This window comes from Trematomus bernacchii, unplaced genomic scaffold, assembly GCF_902827165.1.
Source record: "Trematomus bernacchii unplaced genomic scaffold, fTreBer1.1, whole genome shotgun sequence".
NCBI lineage: Eukaryota > Metazoa > Chordata > Actinopteri > Perciformes > Nototheniidae > Trematomus > Trematomus bernacchii.
In genome coordinates, this window is record NW_022987608.1 from 3,472,546 (window position 1) to 3,492,197 (window position 19,652).

Sequence of the window (19,652 nt, forward strand, 5' to 3'; positions counted from 1 at the left end):
CTTTGCTAATTCTACAATCAATGATCAGTTTATACAAGGAAAACACAGTACTGTAGGTGGGTTAATTTGTCTCCCAAAAATGGAAGGTTGGATACATTTGATATCATCTGTGAGTCTACTAAGATGATCTCAGCATTACATGTTTTTATTTTAAAGGGGACCTATCATGCAAAATGCACTTTTGTACGTCTTTTATACATGAATGTGTGTCCCCGGTGTTCCAGGGAACTCACCAAGTGTCAGAAAACACAACCCTCTCTATTTTCCTCCATACCCAAATCTCTAAAACAGGGGCTGCAACGGATCTGATAAAAACTGATCCATATTTGAACACTGTCCTGACGTCAGGACAGTGGCGCTACGGCTATTGGGCCAACTCCACCAATCAGGAGGAGACAGCCACGGCCATTGCCGTCCGAAAGCGCTGGAGACGCTGTAGTACATATGCTAGGCCTGTAGGTGGTGCTGTTCTCACTGAATCTGCCCTTGCAAAAACAGAGCTAAAAAATGTCAAATTGAGCAAAATGAGGCATGGCTAAAATGCATGATCTGTTTGGTATTTTGAAAAAGAAAAAAAGTATAAATATGCCTTATATAGGTATGGTCCTACACTATATTATTCAAATATAGCATGATAGGTCCACTTTAAGTTATTCATCCTTTCATCTTAAAACAGAAAATGGCTATTGATCCCTTTCGCTGACAATACATTACAAAATGCCCTGTGCTGTACCAGGTATAATGGTTTCAAAGGCAAAATAATACATATACAACATGCAATAAACTTGTTTAAAGCAAATTATCAAACAAAAAAAACGAGGTAATCTTTATCAATCCCAGCAGGTGTAATCTGCACCGTATCCCGGGATGTTGACGTTTCTTGCCTCTGGACTGTAGACGACAGCAGGAACCTTGTTTTTCAGCTGACACAAGATGAGAATACACAACACGGTGGAAAAGATCTGCAAGACGGAGAAAAAAGAGACAGCTCTATGTTCAAATGTTAAAAAGCTCTAGAACAGCTTCTAAACAACATTGGGGTGAAATTGTTTTGTAGGTTTCGGAGATCAAAAATAAAATATGAACATTTTTAGTTTCATAACATCTGGGCAAGCAAAGTCAATATGATAAATAGCCCCTAAAAAGCTGCTTCATAGGACAATATGTTAATAAACAAAGAACGTAGCGAAGTTAAATGTAGGTGGTGTATATTTATTATAAATGCATACAGATGGTTATACATACCAAGGAAACTCCGATTCCCATCACGAAGCCTATTGAAATATTTATTTGCATCATGACTCTTTCCATAATGTATGAACGGCATGGCTGAAACAGCAGAGCAGATCAATCAGTACGTTGCTTCATAATATAGTAAACGGAAAAAAACGTTATAGACAACAGAACTAATCTTTTGTGTAAATATCTTACGTTTTTCCCCACAAAATTAGCACATTAGTGTATTTTATTTGTTTTGTTTTTGAAAGTGTGGCACGTTTCTCCCAATGGAAGTGTTTTGGGCCGTTGTAGCGTGTTTGATTGTGTGGGTCTCCATAGCTATATTCCAAAACAGTGTGAAACTTTTATAACAACTTGAAAAATGTCTTTTACAATGTGCAAACATTTTAAATGTTTCATCTTGATTTTAAAAGTGGTCTTGTGAAATTCTACAATTTAGCTATTGTGGCATACTGCATCCTCACATTTCCATATATTCTGTCTCTTTAAATGGAGACAAGCTTTTTCTTGCATTGTATTTGTAATGGTGATTAAATGGCGACACCCATCAACACATTATCAGTTTTCAACCTGTAAATGTAAAAGTTATCATTTGAATACAAATATTTGTATTACCTCCTGATAAATCTTGATGGGCTTGTCATCGTCGTTGTACTCAAACAGACTGCTGTTTCTAGGAGCCGCCACCTACAATACAAAGACACAGAGGAGGGAGAAGTACTCAGATGCTGTACTTCAGTAAAAGTACAAGTCCCAGAGTGTAGGAATACTCTGTTACAGTAAAAGTCCTGCAATCAGAATGTTACTTAAGTAAAAGTAGAAAAGTATTAGCATCAAAATATAGTTAAAGTAGCGACAGTAAAAGTAGTCATTGCGCAGATTGGTCCATTTCAGAATAATATATATGATATGTTTTATAATGATTGATCATTAAAGTGTTCTCAAAGCTGGTAAAGGTGCAGCTAGTTTGAATGACTTTGTATACTGCAGGGTACAGTAGCTTGTGAATTTACTCCAGGTGGAACTAAAGTCTGATTTAACACTTGATTATATTTCACATCATTCATCCACATCTGTAAAGTAACTGAAGGTATCAGTGGCGTAACAAGGTTGTGATTGGCCCCGGTGCAAATATTGTTTTGGAGCTTCAACATGGAGCTTCCCCAGTTGATAGCTTCGGCTATATTGAGACATTTTAGTATCAAAGCACCTCTTTTCACCCTCTGTCTGAAACCAGAGCCCAGTCTGCTCTGATTGGTTAGCTGTCCGACTCTGTTGTGATTGGTCAACCGCTTAGAGATGTCCCGCCCCTTAGATGGGGAGGGCCTGCCTCCCCCTCTCTGCCTGTGTATACATACAACAGTGCTGTGATAACTTGACTACACTAAAGCTTACATCTCTGTGAAGCCTATACTGTGGATTTCTATCATAGGAGAACTTTAGGTTACATATATTGGCCATTAACAGCAACAAAATGGGGGTTGAAATGGAGTTTCATTTTACGGTTTGTAAAAGCAAGGTATTCCGTGAAATATTACTCAATACAACTTGTCGAGCCATTTTATGGGTGTTCATGTCAGTTTATTTAATTTATACTTACAGTGCTATACTATTTTTGAACACTTGGTAGCGGGGGTTAGCTGCACTGGGTGTATAAAAGGGGTCATAGGCGACCAGAAGAGCAAGGACACAGGAGGAAGAGCACACCGATTCAACCAGCCCGGCAGATGCTCTGATACAACCATTGAATGAATAATTAAACCTTGGTAATGTCAACGATCAATAAACATCATTCTAAACTGCACTCAAGACCGGAAATCATCTGTTGTGTCTGCGTCTGGATCACTCCATCTCCTGTGAAGTAAAGGCAAAAATAATATAGGACATTGGAACAACGAAATTGCCATTACACAACTGTTATCAGATGCTTAAATCAAGTTGGTTATATAAAATATATTGTTTTCAATGCCATGAAAAGTCTTGAGTCAAGGGTTATGAGCGACGATTACCATTGATATACAGTGATATATTACTTTTGAAAAAGACAAAGGAGGAAGTGGAAGGAAAGGGTTATGAAAGACACGGAGCAGTATGGCTTTCTATGGCCAAGTTGGTTGTTTCTTTGCATCCATAACACATCTTTACTGTGAGCTGCAATGTCACTGGTTTTGAAGAGGTGGGGCTCATTTAGAAAAAGGGGGAGTGTGTTGAAGAGAAATTCCCTTTGGAAGGAACTTTGGGATTTTAGCCTTTGCAGACCATTAGCATGCACCAAAACCTATGTAATACACTACAGGAAAGGGAAAACCCCATAAAGCAGAATATGCAGCCATAAATGGGTCTTCACACTCACACATGGATTAGTGGACTCTTCAGTGCAGAGGCAGGAGTCTGGGATGTTGTCGCCCCAATCCTGGTAGCCCTGATCCAGCCCACAGCACTCAAACTAAGAAGGAATGACAAAAAGGCGGGTCACTGCAATTAACCAGAACATCAGCTTTATCTATGTTCAACTGGAAGACTTTTTGTGTTAACCAATGTCATTCGAAAAGCTCCACAGCAAGTTAAAAGGTCACCTATTATGCAAAACCCACTTTTTCTTGTATGCATCAACATGTGTCCTCTCTGTGGAAAGAGATTCTGAAAGTTTCAGGAAAAAAGATTCTCTCACTTTTTGTCCTGATCCATTTATATAAAAACCTGTCTGAAAATGAGCTGATCAGATTTTGGCATCTTTATGATGTCATAACGATCTTTTGGCTTGTGTAACCATTAGCCAATCACCAACCAAGGTAACCCCCCTCCACCTTATCACCTGAATCTCCTCCTAGAGCACCATTGTGTTCTTTTTAACCAAATAGCTCTCAGAGGGGCGTGGGGAGGGGCTCCTTATTTTCATCTAAAGTAACAGACAGAGAATCAGCACTTTTGAAACAGGGCTGAAACAGAGGGGATTATGGGATGCTGCAATGATCTGTTTGGTATTTGGAGCCAAACACTTCAGAGACATGTTCTGTATATATCTGAGACCTATAATATATTGATGAAAAACAGTATAATAGGGGACCTTTAAAGTTTGCTCAATGTATCAAACGAGCAATGATTCTTTATATCAGTTTTCACATCCATATAGGCAGACATTGTCTACTTCCTCAAGCACTTGGAACTGCTTTTGTATGAGACCATAAAATAAGAACCAAACAAAATGCATACACAAACTGGCACACACACACAAGATTACTTACAATTGTATGTATAGAACTGAAGGCCTTTATATCAGTCTCACTCGTATTATTCAGCGGAAGCAAACTGAGGAGCTCCATCTTAGTGTTTTCAACCAACTGGACAACAAAACAAAGCAATATATATAAATTAGACAACTCGCAATTTCAATTACACTAGTTTTTTATGTTTTGGGCCATTATAGTGCATTTTCACCTGTCTGCCACCATAGTTGTTACCCTCTACTGCTATAGAGAGGCGAAGTTCCTCCCTTTCCGGGGGACCTTGGACCTTATTTCGGAAAAATTATGTATTGAAGTCAATGGGGAGAGAAAGATTATCTTTCGATTCCGTTTGAATTGTGCCACGAATTACACATGTTTGTCAATTTAAAAGATAATCTTGCAAGTCAAAAAAATTAAAATGTGTCGTAAAACTGTGAAGTAACACTTTTTTTTGTGTGAAACCGCTCAATGAACTACATCTCCCGTCTCGCAGCACACACCAAGACGGCCGTCACGTTGGCACATTTCACCTCTTTCTTTCAGAATGAGGCGAAAAGTATTAAACGAGGTGAAAATCACTCCAAGTCTGGGCATGTTGAGAGCTGTACATACACACAAGGGGAGAGAGTCGGTTCCGTAAGAGCTAGCATGCGGGACCGGGATTCTGGGATTTGTAGTCTTTCTAGTTGGGTATTTTTCATAGTCTTATATTTCAACAGTTTTACGACAAACTGTGACTTTTTTTACATTATTTTTTAAGATTGACAAACATCATATGTGTAATTCGTGGCACAATTCAAACGGGATCGAAAGATAATCTTTCTCTCCCCATTGACTTCAATACATGATTTTTCCGAAATAAGGTCCCATGGGTCGGAAGTAGAAGGGCGGGACTTCGCCTCTATCTCTGACTATGTGGTTATTATGTGGTAGCACAGAGACTTAATATAAAATCATATCTAGAGAATTTCCTATTTTGTTATATGGTTTTGATGTAGCCTGCTACCTAATATCCATATATAGTTAGTTTTGCACTGGGTTTTAAAGAAAGATCACTGAAAGCCAAAACATTTAAAAGTAATCTTTGTAATACCCATGGTCGCACAGCCAGTAGTCGAAATCCGAAAGCCATGCTAACCAAACTGCCCAGGATCATTCCAACTGCAGACTGAGAAACACACACACACACACACACACACACACACACACACACACACACACACACACACACACACCACACACACACACACACACACACACACACACACACACACACACACACACACACACACACACACACACACACACACACACACACACACACACACACACACACACACACACACACACACACACACACACACATTTATTACTTATACTTCCAATGACAATACAATATTGTATTTTTCTTTACCCACCACTATAAGTGCCCATTTCTTCATTTTGCAGGTCCCATACAAACCAATAATGGGAAATATCAGATAAGGGATGGAAAAAGAATACATCAATTGAATGCCTTCATGGTCTCTCTGTGGAGAAAACAAACACAAAAACATTGAGCAACTTATTTAAATATTAAAAAAAACGTGTCCTGTGTAGTCATGCATTCAAGCAGCGATACTCTCTGGATTGTTGCCTTTAGTCATTTCTAATGGTAAAGTTTGTAATTTTTTCTAAAAATGTTCAACTCAAAGAATCCTTAAAATATATTTTATCAGAACCACACATATAGTTAATATACCTGTGTTAACGTCTCATCTTGAAGGAATCTGTGCAGTGACAGACTGATGAATGTTAACAGCAGGACACTGACAACCTGCAACAGCAGAAACACAATCCATTAAATGACTTTCTAGTAGCATCAGCTATAATATTGTCCTGAAATTACTGTAATAATGCCTGAAAATATATTACATTTTGGCTTAAACATGAAATATGGAATTGTTCAATTGATTTGAAATAAACGACTTGATTTAAGCTTCTGATAACAGTAACATTTCACCAAATAGTTTCCTCATAAGAGCCCCTGGTTTTAGTTGACACTGAACAAATGAAAACCACTTACCACATTCAAACTGAAGACACAAATGCAACTCCATTTCAACCACGCGTTCACTCTCCCCATTTTGTTGCTGTTAATGGCCAACATATGTAGCCTAAAGTTCTATAAATCCACAGTATAGGCTTCACAGAGATGTAAGCTTTAGTGTAGTCAAGTTACCACAGCACTGTTGTTTTTGATCACAGGCTTAGATGGGGAGGCAGGCCCTCCCCATCTAAGGGGCGGGACATCTCTAAGCAGTTGACCAATCACAACAGAGTCGGACAGCTAACCAATCAGAGCAGACTGGGCTCTGGTTTCAGACGGAGGGTGACAAGAGATGCTGCAGCACAGGCAGTATGAGAAAAATAAAGACCTTTTTGAACAAAAAAGCATGGATACATGTCACAGTAAAGGCACAAAATATGAAACCGAAAAATTAGCATAATAAGGCCCCTTTTATCTACCAAGCAGTAAAGAAAGTAATACAAATGAATCACACCTTTATCAGATGCATCATTAAAACGATAATGCATCAACAACTATTTTATGATTCTGAAATGGTCCATACTACATAATGTGTACTGTGTATTTTTATTTCAACTTATTTTTGTTACGCTCTCACGAGCCTACAGGACTGAACTCCAAATGCTGAACACCAGGAAGAGGACACAGAGCTTCGTTGGTAAAAAAGGTTTATTAAACCAGAAAACCCTTCGGAAAACAACAGAGAGATTAAATGTCCACTTAATCCGGGCCAGGGTTTTGTCACCAGCGGAGGTGCGGAGATGCACAGGGAACACCGGCGAGGTGAGCCGGGGATCCAGAGCTGGCGAGGGTTGACAGGCTTGAGCTGTTGTGCGTGGAAGCACGGAGGGAACACCGACGAGGAGAGCCGGGGATCCAGAGCTGGCGAAAGTTGACAGGATCGAGCTGGTGTGCGTGGAAGCACGGAGGGAACACCGGCGAGGTGAGCCGGGGATCCAGAGCTGACGAGAGTAGACAGGATCGAGCTGGTGTGCGTGGAAGCACGGAGGGAACTCAGACGAGGAGTCGGAGGCTGGACGTGGCAGGCAGAGGAGTAGGCAGATGGATACTGGACAGAGAGCATAAGGTAAGGATTCAGGTACACAGATTGTATAGTTTAACTATAGTGAAAATACCAAGTCGTATTTACCAGCGTGGTGAAACGACGAACTGGTGAATACTGGATGAGGGAACCGGGTATATAAGCAGGTGAAGGTGAGTAGTTGTAATCAGGATGATGAGCAGCAGCTGAGGAGGTGAGTTGGCGGGAATCAGAAGTGGGTCAGCCACACCCAGCCAGGGAGACAGACACACAGACAGACAGACAGAACATAACAAACAAAGAGGAGAAGAAGGAGGGAGATACTGCAAATCCTCACAGTACCCCCCCCCTCAACGGGAGCCTCCTGGCGACCACCAGGCTTGTCAGGGTGAGCCCTGTGGAACTCCCTCACCATGACAGGGTCCATGATGCGTGACCGAGGCACCCAGCAACGTTCCTCCAGGTTGTAACCCTCCCAATCAACCAGGTACTGAAAGCCCCTGCCCCGGCGTCTGACATCCATAAGCCGACGCACGGTGTAGGCAGGATGATCATCGATGACTCGGGGGGGAGGAGGGGGAATGGTTGGAGGGCACAGGTCACTGGTGTGGACTGGCTTGATCTGGGAAACATGAAACGTTGGATGAATCTTCATGGTCCTGGGGAGCTTCAGACGGACAGCAGAGGGGTTGATGATGCGTTCAATGGGAAAGGGACCAATGAACCGAGGGGACAACTTCTTTGACTCCGTAAGGAGGGGAACATCCTTCGAAGACAACCAAACTGACTGTCCAGGGGCATAAGGGGGAGCGACATGTCTGTGGCGATTAGCAGATCTCTGATTCCTGGAGGAAGTCCGAAGAAGGGCTGAGCGAGTGTCCCTCCAAACCTTACGGCAACGAAGAATGTGTTGTTGGACGGATGGAACAGACAACTCATTCTCCTCTTCAGGAAACAGGGGTGGCTGGTACCCTAAGGAGGCTTCGAATGGAGAGACACCAGTAGCAGAAGAGGTGAGAGCATTGTGGGAATACTCAATCCACGGTAGATGGGAACTCCAGGTTGACTGGTTATGGTTGGCAACACAACGGAGAGCAGATTCCAAATCCTGATTAGCCCTTTCAGTTTGGCCGTTTGACTGGGGGTGATAACCTGAAGTCAGACTGACAGATGCACCGAGAGATTGACAAAAAGTCTTCCAGACCTGGGAGGTGAATTGAGGACCACGGTCGGAGACGATGTCTGCCGGGATACCATGCAGGCGGAAAACATGCAGGGTGAGAAGCTGGGAGGTCTCCAGGGCTGAGGGGAGCTTCGGCAGAGCAACAAAATGGGCACATTTAGAAAAACGGTCTACTACTGTAAGTATGGTTGTGTTACCCTGAGAGGGAGGTAGGCCAGTGACAAAGTCCAGAGCTATGTGAGACCAAGGTCGACTAGGGATTGGAAGGGGCTGAAGCAATCCTGCAGGTCTCTGATGAGAGGCCTTGCTCCTAGCACATGTAGTACAGGCAGAAACGTACTCCTTAGTGTCCCTATCCATTGTTGGCCACCAAAAACGTCTCCGGAGAAGAGAGAGTGTGCGGTTGGCACCAGGATGATTTGCGAAACGGGAGCTGTGGACCCACTGCAGGACTTGAGAGCGGACAGAGTTGGGGACAAACTGACGGTTTGGCGGACCACAACCAGGGTCCGGTTGCTCCAATAGCGCCTCCTGGATGGAGTTACTGATCTCCCAGGTGAGGCCACCCACAACACAGCTCAGGGGAAGAATAGAGTCAAAGAGGTGACTGGTCCCTCAGACGAAAACGACCTGGACAGGGCGTCGGGCTTTGTATTCTTGGAACCAGGACGATAAGTAAGAGAGAAGTTGAAACGACCAAAGAAGAGGGCCCACCTGGCCTGTCGGGAGTTTAGCCGTTTAGCAGACTGAATGTACTCCTGAGGCCTGTACTACGAAGCTGGTTCAACTTAACCTGGATATGTTGGAGTTAGCCGGTTGGCCTAAGCCAAAACATACGCGCTGGCGCTAAGCTGTACTACGACGCCGGTTATCAAGTGGATCGCTCAAGCCAGCCGTGTCCTATCTAGTTAGGTGCGCGTTCACATGAAAGGGGTGGTATTTGGAGCATTCGACCAATCTCAAACATGGACAACCGTACTGACAGCGCAGCGTCATACTTCCTGAATGAAAAGTGAACTTTAATATTTGTCAAATATGAAGAAGTTAAACTTTAAACATCCATGTCTTAAACACTTTATCCAGGATAAAAGCCACATAGCTGCACCTGCAAGGTGAATACAGCTGGTAAAAGAAAAAGTGTTTGAATGCGTACATTAACAGGTTTATGAAATCACTGCCCCGTCCAAGACACGAGTGGATCTGACTTTAATTAGGAGAATTTGACTCGAGTGTTTCGTCAATTTAATGTGTTGCTTAAAATAATACTTCTGCATACAGTATGTGACACTGTGAGTGTTGCACGGCCAGATACGGCTCAAGAAGCTGACTCAGATAAGGAAATATATGATATATTATGATGTGATATGATATGAATGATAATGGCACACATCGACGTCTGCACTCACAGTGCCGCAGACTGTACTTAATGTTACTCTGATCCGGTTACTTATGTCGTGGCAGATATTTAAGTAAGCTTTCTTAACGCTAATATTATAATAGTCAGATTGCTCTGAAGATGGGAGGGGATATTGTATTCATTTTCACGTTCACACAGTCAGTTGATTTTGGCCGGCTGTCTTTCCTGCAACGGCAGTTTTTCTGTATTTCCTCTATCCTGTAATATGAATTGATCGCTTTAAACTCCGCACACGGAGCTCTGATTGGTCAGCAGGCGGTGCTTTCACTGAGTTGATCTCTTAGCCTGCCACCTAACCTGCTCCGGAGCAGGTTTGCCGCTCAGCATAAGTTACCATGGAAATCTAGCCTGCTAAAAAGAGAACCAGTGTCGTAGGACCGGAAAGCCCGAGATTTCCCTGAATTTAGCCGGCTAAGCGAAAATCCAGCTTCGTAGTACAGGCCTCAGGTTTTTGTGGTCAGTCCAAACAAGGAATGGCTGCTCGCTGCCCTCGAGCCAGTGTCGCCACTCCTCCAACGCCATCTTCACCGCCAGCAGCTCTCTGTTGCCCACATCATAATTTCTCTCAGCTGGGGAAAGACGGCGAGAGAAGAAAGCACATGGGTGAAGCTTATTGTCTGGCCCTGCAGTCTGAGACAGAACAGCGCCAACCCCGATGTCAGATGCATCTACCTCCACAACAAACTGCTTGCTTGAGTCTGGCTGGATGAGTATGGGGGCAGAAGTGAACAGTGATTTGAGAAGAAGAAATGCATTGTTAGCATCTGTAGTCCAGGAAAACTTGATTTTGACAGAAGTGAGACTGGAGAGTGGAGCTGCTACCTTGCTATAGTTCCTGATGAACCGGCGATAGAAGTTAGCAAAACCCAGGAACCTCTGCAGCTCTTTCCGAGTAGTGGGGACTGGCCACTCGGAGACAGCTAGGATCTTTCCTGGATCAGCCTCCAACTTGCCTTGCCTGATGATATATCCCAGGAAGCTGACCCGCTCCTGGTGAAACTCGCACTTCTCAGCCTTGACGAACAGCTTGTTCTCAAGCAGCCTTTGTAGCACCTGACTGACGTGGTCCTGATGTTCCTCCAGACTCGTGGAAAAAATCAAGATGTCGTCAATGTAGACAAAAACAAATCGGTTGAGGAAATCTCGTAGGACATCATTAACCAGGGCCTGGAAAACAGCTGGGGCATTAGAGAGTCCAAAGGGCATGACAAGATATTCAAAGTGACCAAGGGGGGTGTTGAAAGCTGTCTTCCACTCATCTCCTTGGCGAATTCGAACAAGGTGGTAGGCATTCCTGAGGTCGAGTTTGGAGAAGATGGTGGCACCTTGGAGAGGTTCAAAGGCTGAGTTTATCAGGGGAAGTGGGTACTTGTTTTTAACTGTAATGTTATTTAGCCCACGAAAGTCAATACAGGGTCGGAGAGATTTATCCTTTTTGTCCACGAAGAAAAACCCAGCACCCAGAGGAGAGGAAGAAGGACGAATTATTCCTGAAGCAAGGGAGTCACCGATGTATCTCTCCATGGACTCTCTCTCAGGCCGAGACAGATTATAAAGCCTGCTGGTGGGTAAAGGAGCTCCAGGCAGCAGATTGATGGGACAATCATAGGGACGATGAGGAGGGAGAGAGAGAGCTTTCTCCTTGTTGAAGGCCCCACTCAGGTTGTGGTAAACCTCAGACAACCAGACAAGTCTATTTCAGCAGAGACACAAGGAGCAGGCTTAGGTTCTACAGGGACGGGAGGCACAGCAGACTGTAAACAGTTAAGGTGGCACAACTGACTCCATTCCATGATTCTTCCTCCGGCCCAATCAATATGCGGATTGTGGGTGCGAAGCCATGGGTAACCAAGAACCAAAGGGGTTGCTGGGGAGGAAATAACCTTCAGTTGAATTTCTTCTATGTGATTACCAGAAATTAACAGGGTTAAGGGTTGTGTCTGCTGTGTAACTTTAGAAATGCTTTTACCATTTAAAGCATAAGCTGTCAAAGGTTCCATTAGAGTTTCCAAATGTAGACCCAGCTGCTTGGCTAGTTCACAGTCCACAAAGCTATCCTCAGCACCAGAGTCAACGAGGGCAGAAAGGGGCAAGGTCTGAGCGTTGAAACAAAGTCTAGCAGGAATCAAAAAACGGCTCAAAGTTGGGGCTACTATAGGTGTAGGTTGCGAACTCGTCAGGACCCCCAACTTCACTGACGAGCCCCTGCGTTTGGGCGGACAGGACAGCCAGAAAGGATATGCCCACCCTTACCACAGTACAGGCATTCTCCAGACCTCATACATCGAAGGCGCTCCTCAGGGGATAATCCAGTGCGTCCCAACTGCATAGGTTCCACCATAGCAGAGGTGGGCACGCGAGTAGGTGAGGTGAAGCCAGATGGTCCGGACACAGAGGGAGCAAACCTGGGTGAGCTGTTTGGCTTATAAGGCAAAGCAAAAGGTGAGGATTCAGGTACACAGATTGTATAGTTTAACTATAGTGAAAATACCAAGTCGTATTTACCAGCGTGGTGAAACGACGAACTGGTGAATACTGGATGAGGGAACCGGGTATATAAGCAGGTGAAGGTGAGTAGTTGTAATCAGGATGATGAGCAGCAGCTGAGGAGGTGAGTTGGCGGGAATCAGAAGTGGGTCAGCCACACCCAGCCAGGGAGACAGACACACAGACAGACAGACAGAACATAACAAACAAAGAGGAGAAGAAGGAGGGAGATACTGCAAATCCTCACAATTTTAACAGGAAACGGACCCTCTCTTCTGAGAAACACTGTACGCTCTTACCATTCTTCCATTCCACTCACAACTCACATACCACAATAAATGAGTCTCTTTTGGGGTATCTGTGATCACTAATGTCTTACTGACAGTAGTCAAATGTTACGGAATGAGGTATATATGGAAAAAATACACATCAAATGCATAATATCTGTAAGGAAAATATAAGTAATGACATATTTGTTTAAAAAAATGTCACATTTCCTTTCTTCCTTACCCAACATCAGCCAGCAGATTGTGGATACATTTTTATCTGTACACTGAAGCATATTAACAATTCAGGAGATCAGGAACTGTGTATGAGTGCTGTTTCCTGCCCTCAAATTTCAAATTGTTTTCACATTCAACTAGACAACTATTTGATGCAGTACATGATGGTAAGACATGTGACAAAATGTAAGTGCTGTAACACAAACAACTTATTATTGTAAGTGGTGTTGAACACTAAGTGGGTTAAAGTATGTGAAATATCCAGTTCCAGTAAGTCATACACAAATAAGTGTTTACCCCTTTGTGTAATTTCAGTTCCTATCTCCAGTCTTGTAGTTTTGCTAAGAGCATAGTAAAATAGTAATCCAACATCATTTAAGGTATAAGGTAAATAACCACAATACGATCATTTAGATTTTCTTAAGAGCGCACACCTTTGTTATGCTCATTTAGTAACATTTTAGTCGATTTTGTGGCTGAACAATTACAACATTATGGAACCACGATTAAAAAGCAATCAAAACCAAATGTGTATTTTGGTAAAAAGTTTGACTTGAAATGTTTCCTTTTGTCTTTAATCACAATTATCTTTATATTTCTTTCCTTTCCTTCACATGTTTTACTCTGTATGTGTAGCCTACTTGTGTACCCATGATTGTCAATGTTTTGTGTGTATAAGTCTGATGTACATTTATATTTTCTTGAATAAAAAGGTAAGCTAAAAATACAGTCTACGGTCCTGAACCACAGTGTGCCTACGGTCCCTTTAAGAAAGGTCACATGACGGTCACATGACGCGGAAGTAAACTGAATTGTTTCGGCGGTGTTGTGTTTACATCAACAGCTCCTCGTTTACATACCGCGTGCAGGTTAGTGTAGTAAACAAACAGCTATCATTCATCTTGTACGATACATGTTTATGTCCGTTTTAAAGACAGGTATGTGCTCTGCTTCCTTTGTTGTAGCAGGTCACGTTACAGCTCTCAGAGGTAGGATTTGTTTGTAGGAAAATAGGGTTATTACTGTAAATTGGCTGGCTGTTTTGCATGTATAACCGAGGTTTAAGCAGAAATAAAGCATATATGTTATCTTTTTAAACATCTGACAGCTTTTAATAAGGCAGGGTTATATTCATATTATTATCTGCTCCGGTCTAATGCGTTTCAGCCTTATATGTATCATATTCATTTACAAGATTCTCATTACATTGTGTTAGTTTTGTATACATTTTTACTTTCTCTTCTTAATTCTACATCATAACTAGATTATTTAAATCCTCCGAATATGTTGCACACTTTCCCTGTTTAAAATCTACACAGCTCTCCACTTAATATTGTATTTTTGTATATTCTGAAATTAGATTTATCTTGGTTTTTTGTACGCTAAATCGTTTTTTAAGATGTTTCCTTTTGTTCTTTTTTTGCTCTTTTTGTTACGAATGAGTTCCTCGTACTGTGTTATGTATATACTAAATACAATTATGTGTATGTGTAAACCTAATTGGCAATACATCTGATTCTAAAACCAACAGAAGTCAAACCAGGGCTAAATAAGACAAGAATAAAGTAGAATTAAAGCCAATTTAAAAAGAGTTGGTCCTTAAAATATGTACATTCTCTGACTCTCTCAGGTCTTTTTCTCTAGTTTTTGTATACATTTGTACATTCTCTTCTAAATCCACTCATTCAAATGTATCTTAAGTACATCTCATGCACTGTAAAATAACCTCAAGTGTATCTATTTTGCCCTTGTCTGTAACAGCTTAATAATTGTGTTTATCTTTGTCCTTTTCAGTAACGAAATAACTGAAGACGGTACAGTTTTTGGATGAAGTGACCATGAAGCAGGACAGTGATGCTACGACCGTCCCTGCGTGCTTCATATCAAACCATGAAGGCTTTCTCGGAAGCATCAAAAACTTTATCAAAGACTTTGTGGTGACTGAGATAGACACAAGTGGGCAGCGTGTTAACACAGCCACACACACACCGGACAGTGCCTCCTCAGATGAGAACAATGAAACCGGTGCAGAATGTAAGTGGAATAATCACTCCTCACAGGACAATGATGTCGCGGCTGATTGTGGGCTCGATGTCACCATTCCTAGCCCGGGGAGTTTTGATTTAAGTGTGATTTTAGGCCAGTCGGTGAGTGAGGAGCTGGAGCAGTTTGTGTTGACGCTCAAAGAAAAGCCAACCAAGCAGGAGCTGTCCTTGGGATCCTTCACGGACAAACACCACAGAGCTAACGTCCACCGGGCCGTCCGACACCGCTTCCCCTTCCTCATGACCGTCACCATCCAGCCTGAGATCAGAGTGAGGGAAGACCCCGACTACAGAGAGCTCTCCCAGCTGGTCACCGAGGACGAGGCGGAGGACTTCTTCAGGTTCATAGACGCCAAAGTGCGAGGCTCGTCTTATACGTTCGGACCCGATGACGATAAGGACCACAGGACGGTGGTGCACCACTTCCTGAGCCGGAGGTTTGGCAAACTGGTGGAGACGAAGAGCTTCACCGACCAGGGGACGACGGCCATCTCTGTGAGGCTGAGAGAGCAAGGGAGCCGAAGAAGAGGAGCGCAGAGGAACGGAAAGAAGAAGAAGTCTACACTGGTATGGTGTAGAATCGAACACTTTAACATTTTGATCATGACTTCAATGTCAGGAAATATGTTCAAAATGCCTTTTTTTAATTTCATTTCCTTTGTATTTGTTCCGTTCATGGTATGCACAACTTAATGTATAACAATTATTTACAACACCATGTCTCTATAAACAAACCATAGCTGAAAAGGAGCAGGGAGAAGAAAATAATCTTATATTACCTGCCCCCATTCTCAACCAAAAATAAATATATAATATTTTCTTATTCACAGCCAATCATAACAGCATCGTAGGAAAATAAGAGAAACACAACGACTTACAACAAAATACTTAGTTTCCCACTTGACAGTTAACGGAAAGAACACAAAACAACACATGTAGAATCAGCAAACACGCATTTAATCTGCAATGTTGGCCTTCTTGTTTAAAAAAAGCACTCCAGCAGTATTATACTATGTTATATCAAGTGGCATTTTGTTGATGTTTGTGAAGGTGCCATGGCTAATTAAAAAAAAGCCTACAAATGTTCCTACAAATAGGAACATATATCTGTTTATATTACAGGAGTCAGTTGACCCTCACAAGATGACTTAGCAAACATCACACAGCAATTCATATCTTAAAATAGCTTTTGGTCAGATAAGGTCACACCGAATGAAGGTCCAGTTAAACAATATACTAAGTCAGTGTTCTTCATAGTACAAATAACAAAAAACACTTGCAATTGAAATGAAAACATCCTTGTTTTGTGTGTGTGTGTCCTCTCTTTCAGGGTTCACTCTGCGAAAGGAGAACCTGGAGACTCTGGAGGCGATCAGCTACATGGCAGCGTCTCTCGGGGTCCTCCCGTCAGACTTCACCTACGCTGGGATCAAAGACAAGAGAGCCATCACCTTCCAGTCCATGGTGGTCAAGAAGGTCTCAACTCAGAGGTACAGCTGCGATTCTGTGAGGGATTTGTTTGGTTTGGGAATCATATTAACCTATTTCAAAGTTGGGTACACAACAAGCTACCACCATTTTTACTCAATACATCTTTAAATAGCACAAAAGGGGATTAAGTGCTTCACAAACTAAGAAAACTCTACAACACCAACTCCCCTCGCAATCCATAGACAGAGCAACACATTACTAGATTCACTTAACAACCTATTTTAAAATCTGGACAGCTCTCCACTTCCAAACTTTAATATTCTGTATTTTTTTTAATTATTTTTGCTTATTGTATATTTATTCAATATTTATCTTTATTTTTGTTATGTCAAAAACATTTTTTGAGATGTTTCCTTTTTATGTAGTTCCGTTTTTGCTCATTTTGTAATTTTTTAGCAACAGTATATATAGTATTCCCTCATACTGTGTTTATGTGCTTACCAAATTCTTTGTATGTGTTAACCTACTTGGCAATAAACCTGATTCTGATTCAACCAAAAGTCAACACAGGACTAAATGAAGCAAACTGTCAAATTTAAAAAAGAGTGTCTTGAGTTGGCCCATGAACCTCAGATCTTCTTAGAAACTTTGAAGCCTCTCAATGAATATCATAAATCCACTCCTTTTCCCCCCCGATGTTATTTCCCACCAGGTTGAAGGAGAAGATGGCAGAGTTTGAGAGGAGGGGGATGTGTGTGACCCAGATCCGCTCTGTCAGCGAGCCGCTCAGACTGGGCCGGCTGCAGGGGAACCACTTCGACCTGGTGGTGCGCGACCTGAGGCCCCACGGTGACACACACTCCTCTGCTGCAGACACACACACTCGCCTGGCTGCGCTGGTAAAGGAGGCAGTGGAGAACGTAAAGGTAGCAGACACACTAATCGCTGTTAATTTTTATTTAATGGGATTTGTGGTAAAAGTATGAGAAATATAAAACATTACCAACTTTACCCTTAAACGGCTGAGACCTGAGGCCTGTACTACGAATCCAGTTCAACATACCCTGGATATGTTTGAGTTACCCGGCTTACCTAATCCAAAACAAACGCGCTCTCGCTAAACGGTCCTACGACGCTGGTTATAACTCAAGCCAGGGTTTCTCTGTCCGGCTGAGTGCGCGTTCACATGAAAGGGGCGGGGTTAGCAACATTTGAATACAGCTGGTAAAAGAAAAAAAGTGTTTGAATGCTTACATTAACAGGTTTATGATATCACTGCCCCCCGTCTAAGACACGAGTGGATCTGACTTTAATTACATTTGACTCGAGTGTTTCGTCAACTTAATGTGTTGCTTAAAATAATACTTCTGCATACAGTATGTGGCACTGTGAGTGTTGCACGGCCAGATACGGCTCAAGAAGCTGACTCAGATAAGGAAATATATGATACATTATGATGTGATATGAATGATAATGGGACACATCGACATCTGCACTCACAGTGCCGCGGACTGTAGGCTACGTAATGTTACTTTGATCCGGTTACTTATGGTGTGGCAGATATTTAATTAAGCTTTCTTAACATAATAGTATAATAATAGTATAATAGTTATAGGCTAATAGTCAGATTGCTCTGAAGATGGGAGGTGATATTCTATTCATTTTCACGTTCACACAGTCGGTGATTTTGGCCGGCCGTCTTTCCTGCAACGGCAGTTTAAACTGTATTTCCTCCGCACACTGAGCTCTGATTGGTCAGCAGGCGGTGCTTTCACTGAGTTGATCTCTTATCCTGGAACCTATCCTGCTTCGGAGCAGACTAGGTTCCAGGATAAGTTACCGTGGAGATCTAGCCCGCTAAAAAGTGAACCAGCTTCGTAGGACCGGAAACCCCTGAAGTTAGCTTGCTAAACGGAAATCTTGCTTCGTAGTATAGCCCCCTGCTCCGGACCAGGCTTGCCGTTCAGCATAAGTTACCATGGAGATCTAGCTCGCTAAGAAGTGAACCAGCGTCGTAGGACCGGAAACCCAGAGTTTTCCCTGAAGTTAGCTCGCTCAGCGAAAATCCGGCTTCGTAGTACAGGCCTCTGTTGTTTCTGTATCGAAGTCAAAGTCAACTTTATTGTCAATCTTTGAGTTTGTGTGTACAGACAGAGAGATCGAAATACCGTTTCCCACAATTCCGACTACAAAACTACAAATATATATAAAATATGTATACAAATATGTATATCCTATATATACACAATCAACAGACACATTTATACATATGCACACATTAAGACATAAATAAAAGCACAACAATCAATATATACAAAATAACAGTCACTTCAATATCTTTGGGATCACTCCTGCTATTCAGTAATACTTGAATTATCCCAGGGATCTTTTTTAAATAACTTCAATTAATATATGTACAGTAGAGCAACTTAATCGGAGCTCAGAGTAGTGTCCTGCCTTTCCTGTTCCCAAGTTGTGTGTTAACGTATAATGTTTCTCTTGGCAGGCCAGAGGTTTTGTCAACTACTACGGCCCGCAGAGGTTTGGCAGCGTGAAGAGCGTCCAGTCTGACCGGGTAGGGCTGGCTCTACTCAAAGAAGACATGGTAAGTGATGCAGACCATAATGATGTCCACACCTGATGTTATAAGCTATCATGCTGTAAAATGAAGGGTAGCCTGTAACCTTTCCAGAAGAAAGTGTAAGATCATTCACATCATTGCCCTGTCAGTTCATCTGAAGTGTGTGTGTGTGTGTGTCAGGTGAGTGCCGTGCGTCTCTTCTTCACTCCAGAAGACCTCAGTGATCCAGTGAACAACGCCAAGAGACACTTCATTCAAACAGGTGAGAGCTAGGACAATACTGGTTTTCATTTTTTGCAAACAATGTTTATTTGCTGTCATCCACCTTTTGTTGAGAACAACTAATGAATGACCTTTTTTTAGGAATTCCACATACTTGAACTGTTTCGCTTTCTTTATCCCTTTCTCTTGTCTTCCCACCAGATAACG

The 19,652-nt window shown here is 42.4% G+C and overlaps 2 protein-coding genes across 2 annotated transcripts in view; one reads left to right on the forward strand and one right to left on the reverse strand.

Moving 5' to 3' along the window:
* Positions 1–830: 830 nt before the first annotated feature.
* Positions 831–8,231, reverse strand: LOC117483100. The gene is made up of 6 exons (XM_034131261.1): positions 7,989–8,231; positions 5,885–5,995; positions 5,560–5,634; positions 3,593–3,685; positions 1,855–1,926; positions 831–962 (listed from the first exon to the last, which is right to left on the reverse strand). Exons 1-6 carry the CDS (start codon positions 8,229–8,231, stop codon positions 831–833), a joined length of 726 nt encoding a protein of 241 aa, XP_033987152.1.
* A 5,759-nt stretch (positions 8,232–13,990) lies between these two features.
* The window catches only part of pus7l (pseudouridine synthase 7 like), an 8,759-nt gene continuing 3,097 nt past the window's right edge, over positions 13,991–19,652 (forward strand). The window contains 8 exon segments of the mRNA XM_034131226.1: positions 13,991–14,155; positions 14,961–15,725; positions 15,728–15,778; positions 16,542–16,701; positions 17,355–17,568; positions 19,149–19,247; positions 19,404–19,485; positions 19,647–19,652. Coding sequence (XP_033987117.1) covers positions 15,005–15,725; positions 15,728–15,778; positions 16,542–16,701; positions 17,355–17,568; positions 19,149–19,247; positions 19,404–19,485; positions 19,647–19,652 — 1,333 coding nt within the window. The 5' untranslated portion in view covers positions 13,991–14,155; positions 14,961–15,004.